The 6,000-nt window shown below is 43.3% G+C and overlaps 1 protein-coding gene across 2 annotated transcripts in view; it reads left to right on the forward strand.

Annotated features, from left to right (window-relative positions):
- LOC138299950 (cytochrome P450 2G1-like) overlaps window positions 1-3,339 on the forward strand; it is a 278,392-nt gene extending 275,053 nt beyond the window's left edge. For both annotated transcript variants that reach the window (XM_069238678.1, XM_069238679.1), the window contains one exon: window positions 2,965-3,339. In XM_069238678.1, coding sequence (XP_069094779.1) covers window positions 2,965-3,146 — 182 coding nt within the window. In that variant the 3' untranslated portion in view covers window positions 3,147-3,339. The remainder of the gene's footprint in view (window positions 1-2,964) is intronic.
- The last annotated feature ends 2,661 nt before the right edge of the window (window positions 3,340-6,000 follow it).

Genomic DNA, 6,000 nt, shown 5'->3' on the forward strand with positions numbered 1-6,000 from the left:
CTGTATGGCCATACCTCCACCCCAAATAAATGGGGGCAAATTTGTTCTGCCCACCGGTGGGCAGATGGTGCAATTACCCCCGATCCACTCCCCGGGAGGGCAGACAGCCTATTAAATGTCAGGAAATTTTAAAAAAAAATTGTGGGGTGGTGGCTACCACAAACTGAAGGGGGTAACAGACTTTCAGCTCTCACACACTAAAACATCTTATCCCATGGCAAGCAAGAGGACATTCGATTATTTTGGGTTTTGGTTTCAAATTTGGGCCATGAGAGCTTGTCTAACTCTCAAAATCGTCCCACTTGAAATGGTGAGGGCAGCACTTTTTGGCCTTTGGGATGCTGCCATGTAGGTAAATCTACGAGACCTAGACACATCTGAAAACTAAGCATCTTGATGAGTCCAGGGTGGTGTGCTTCACATGCACCCTGCACCATTTTCTTACCCACAATGCCCTGCAAACCTCCAACTTTGCTGGAAATCACACATTGTTCCCATACTTTTGTGATGGAACCTTCCGGAATCTGCAGGAATCCACAAAATTCCTACTACCCAGCATTGTCGCATCTATACCGATAACAATGCCCCAGTTGTCATCCTAGACCCCTTATTTTTAACATGTTTTTGGCTCTTCCCTGTCACAGGCACTTGGCCCACCTACACAAGCGAGGTATAATTTTTACCGGGAGACTGAGGGGAACGATGGGTGGTAGGAAATTTGTGCCGGTAAGTGATCCCACACAGAAAAGTAGGAAAAATGTGATTTGTTTTTAGCTAAATTTGAGGTTTGCGGAGGATTCTGGGTAAGAAAACACTGTTTGGGTTTAGTAGGTTTCCCTATATGGCTGCTGAGCACAGGACTGAAAACCCAGGTGCCCCCCAGCAACAACAAGTAGTCTGATATTTGATCATTTTGATGTGTCCACATAGTGTTTTGGGGCATTTCCTTTCACGGGAACTAGGCCAACCCACACAAGTGAGGTACCATTTTTATCAGGAGACTTGGGGGAATGCTAGGTGGAAGGAAATTTGTGGCTCCTCTCAGATTCCAGAACTTTCTGTCACCGAAATGTGTGAAAAGTTATTTTTCTGCCAAATTTTGAGGTTTGCAAAGGATTCTGGGTTACAGAACCTGATGAGAGCCCCTCAAGTAACCCCATCTTGAATTCCCCTAAGAGTCTAGTTTTAAGAAATGCGCAGGTTTGGTAGGTTTCCACAAATGTCGGCTGAGCTAGAGGCCAAAATCCACAGCTAGGCACGTTGCAAAAAACAGGTCTGTTTTCTTTGGAAAATGTGATGTGTCCATGTTGTATTTTGGGGCATTTCCTGTCACGGGCAGTAGGCCTACCCACACAAGTGAGGTACCATTTTTATCAGGAGACCTGTGGGAACACAGAATAGTAGAACAAGTGTTATTGCCCCTTGTCTTTCTCTAAATGTTATCCTTCCAAATGTAAGAAAGTGTGTAAAAAGACGTATATTAAAGAAAAGCTCTGCAATTCACTTGATAGTATGGGCACTCCGGAATTCAGAGATGTGCAAATAACCACTGCTTCACAACACCTTATCTTGTGCCCATTTTGGAAATACAAAGGTTTCCTTGATACCTATGTTTCACTCTTTATACTTAACCAAATGAATTGCTGTATACTCGGTATGCAATGAAAACCCATTGCAAGCTGCAGCTCTTTTATTGGCTCTGGGTACCTAGGATTCTTGATGAACCTAGAAGTCCAACATATCCCTGCAACCAGAAGGGTCCAGCAGAAGTAATGGTATAATACTTTTGAAAATCTGACATTGCAGGAAAAAGTTACAAAGCAAAATGAGTACCTTTTTTATTTCAGCTGTTATTTTCTGTAGGAAAACCTTATAGGATCTACACAAATGACCCCTTACTGAATTCAGAATGTTTTCTACTTTTCAGAAATGTTTAGCTGTCCAGGATCCAGCATTGGTTTCACACCCATTTCTGTCACTAACTGGAAGGAGGCCGAAAGCCCAAAAAGTAGTGAAAATGGGACATGTCCCAATAAAATACCAACATTATGTTGAACATTTTTATTTTCTGATTCATTTCTGCCTGTTCCTGAAAGCTGGAAGATGGTGATTTGCACCACAAAGTCTGTTTGTTGATGCCATTTTCAGGAAAAAAAACACAAGCCTTCTTCCACAGCCCTTTTTCCCATTTTTCTTTTAAAAACGAAAATGTTGCTGTATTTTGGCTAATTTAGTACTCTCTCCAGGAGAACCCAAACACTCTGGGTACCTCTAGAATCCCTAGGATGCTGGAAAAAATAAGTGCACATTTGGTTTAGATAGCTCTTGTAGACAAAAGGTTATGAGGACCTAAGCTCGAACTGCACCAAATAGCCAAAAAAAGGCCTGGCACCTGAGGGGGAAAAAACCTGGTAGCAAAGGGTTAAGTGATCGAAAATGCTGCTGCCAGTGTTTTGTGCAATGCACTTAGGCAATAATCTTCATACCATTTGTTGCCCAAACTTCACTGTCTGCCTTTAAGCCTACTACAAAACCTGCCACGTCTACTTTCAGAATGTCCTCCATCCCAACACCAGTGCTTTCAGCCTTCGGCCGTCTGATCACCAACCATTGCCCTTGCCCAAGATCAAGAAAGCTGGATTGGGAGCTGGTTGTTCTCCTCTCTAGCTGAAACGTATTGGAATATTTTCCCAGTCTCTGTTAAAGCTATATCGGGCCATCTACAATTTCTTGACTCCCTAAATAATGTGACTGTTTTCTCTCTGTTTCTAGCAGAGGCAGAACACCCTCAGGACTTGGGCTGTACACATTTTGACATTGACATATTGTGCAGTAATACTTAAATGTGCTTACGTGCAATGCAGTTACCTCAATGTGTGGTAATCGATGGTTGTTAAAATGTATTATTAATGTTTGCTACAGTGGACTACACCTTTCATTTTCTTGTGGCTTTTCTCACTCCAGGTAAACGAATTTGCGTTGGAGAAGGGTTGGCCAGGAACGAACTGTTCATATACATCACCTCGATCCTTCAGAACTTCAAACTTAAGTTTTCTTGTGATCCAAACGAAATTGACATCAAGCCAAGATTGAGTGGTTTGATAGGCATCCCAGTAACTTATAAGGTTCTAGCAATTGCCCGCTAATGATGGTGGGAGTGTCTGATTCTCAAGAAGCAACACCATAAGATGGAATGGTTTTTTTTAACAAATTTCAACACCAACGACACTTTTCTTTGAGAAAAAATGTACTACTATGTTTGTATGTCTTGTGTGCTTATGGTACACTTTATGTACTTCCTCAGTTCTTCTTGAATAAAATATGAGAGGTTTCATTAAAGCTTACTATCGTACCAGATTTATTTCAAAATCTCATGAAGTAGGGCAATTTTGTTGAGGAAAATTATGTTTATGATGCATTTTATTTTTTCACTAACATAAATGTACTTTCATCAAAGAAGCGCATTTTTAAATGATTGATACATTCAAATATAAAGAGTTGTGATGAATTTACGTTATTGCTGGTTAGAACCGAGAATTGTCTAAAACAAAGCTAAATAGGATAGCAGTTGAATGTTCGGTATAAGCTAATTCCACGAGGTGCCATCAAAAGACACTGAGGGGCATATTTATACTCCGTCTGTGCCGAATGTGCATCAAACATTTTGACGCACATTCGGCGCAAACCTTGCCCCATATTTAAACTTTGACACCCGAGCCCGCGGACATCAAAATCCCACCATGTGCGTCATTTTCTGGATGCGGGAAACTGCCTTGGAATAATGACATGCAAGGTAGGCATTCCTGTCCAAAAAATTACTTAAACGCCCATGCGTCGTATTTATGCTACCGGGCAAAAATCCCCCACGGCCGGGAGGCGGAGGCGGAAAATGACGCACAGCCCGATTTGCGTAAAAAATGAATGCCTGGATCAGGGCAGGCATTAAAATGGGGCAAACACACCTGTATTTAATCAGAACACACAGAAGCAAATGCAGAGCAGCAAAAGGGAGAAATGGAGGTGCTTCTCATCCACTGTGCATGCAGACGCAGAGCACAGCAACAACAACAGCAGCTACCACAACACCAGCAGGGACCCCAAAGACAACGCAGAAGGCAGGAGAGGATATTCCGCACCAGGACAACCCTTCATGGCCTCAGGGAACATGACATCATCCAGAGGTACAGGTTTAACTGGCAAGCCATTCAGCAGCTGCTGCGCAACATTGAGCCACAGTTGGCACCCAGCTTGCCGACACCCCACACCATCCCAACAGAAACCAGGCTGCTAGTTGTACTACACATGTTGACAAGTGGCTCCTTCCAAACCACTGGCGCCCTGGTTGCTGGGATATCACAGCCATCATTCTCGCCTTCCTGCCCAAAGTACTGGATGCCATTATCGGACTCACACCCCGCCACATCTGCTTCACAAACACACAGCAGAAGCAGCAGGAGACAAAACAGGGGTTTACCTCATTAATGAATTCCCACACGTCCTTGGTGCCATTGACTCCACAAATGTACGCCTTGTGCCACCTGCTGCAACTGAACACCTATACCGCAACAGGAAGCACACACAATCCATCAATGTGCAGGCCATTGTGGATCACCAAGGATTGGTCACCAATATCGTGGCAAATTATCCTGGGAGTGTCCATGACTCATTCATCTTCCGTCACTGTACCATCTATAAACATTTCCAGGATGGACGATATGCCAATGGACTACTTGTTGGTAGGTACAGAACCCTAGTTATATACACACTGCACAGCAACTCTCTAGGACAAACAACACATACACCACAACAGCGACATGTGAACAGGAACACACTGAGGTTGTGACACCACTAGGCATGTTTGATAGGTCTGCAGTGAACGTGTCACACATCTGAAATTAGTGTACAGGCTCATGTCAAGACGTCAATGATCACAACGTATGGAGAGGTTTGGCTAATTGTCCCCTTGCAAAATGTAAGCGTCTCACTGATGTTTAAATTATTCCATTGCATATGTCTAAAGGTATGGGATGTCCAGGGTACATAGATGCTAACGTGTTACCACCACTGTCAAATTGAATTTGGGTATGGAACTATAATCTCACCCTCAGTGAAGACACAGGAACACCTGTATCACAAGTCACAATGCTAGGGAGTGCACCCTGTACTGCATATCCCAAAACATACTGGTGACACCCGGTCAGCAGGCAAACACTCTTTCAGCCAAGGAAACAACCCAATGCAGATGGTACATCCTAGAAGCCTGGAATCAACACAATAACACAAAAGAGTCACAGACAACACAAGACAACTACTGCCATGCAAGATGATATTAATGAGGCAAGCTACATCAACATGATCCCAATCATTTTCTCTTTCAGCTGATCAGGGGTTTGGGATCCAGCCATGGATTATGACACCATTTGGAAACTCAAGCACTGCAGCAGAGCGTGCCTACAATGAGGCACATAGGAGGACACGCACCATAGTCGAGAGGACCTTTGCCATCCTCAAGTCGAGATTCAGGTGCCTTGACATCACTGGTGGCAGCCTCCTATATTCACCAGAAATGGTCTGCAAGATAATTTTAATATGTGCCATCCTGCACAACATTTGTGTATGAAGGAACATTCCCCTATTAGAATCAGAGCCACAAATGCCTGAAGAGGAGGAAGAGGAGGATGCTGGCCTGCAACATGAGGGGGAACAACAAAACACAGCTGCTGGATTGCGTAGGCGCCAACATATTGTGAACAATTTCTTTTGAAACAACTCACCATCACCACTGTATCAACATATGTAGATAAACACCGATAATAATCACCATATCATGGTCTGGGTAATCATTTTTGCTCAACTTTATCTCTAACTACCAGAATAAGAGTGTAGCCTCATAGAGCATTGCTGACATACCGATCAGGACACAGAAATTTCCAAAGCAACTGTGATGCGTATTATACAACAGTCACATTCACACACACTGTAAATGACATATATCCTGTA

This window comes from Pleurodeles waltl, chromosome 6 (assembly GCF_031143425.1).
Source record: "Pleurodeles waltl isolate 20211129_DDA chromosome 6, aPleWal1.hap1.20221129, whole genome shotgun sequence".
Classification (NCBI taxonomy): Eukaryota; Metazoa; Chordata; class Amphibia; order Caudata; family Salamandridae; genus Pleurodeles; species Pleurodeles waltl.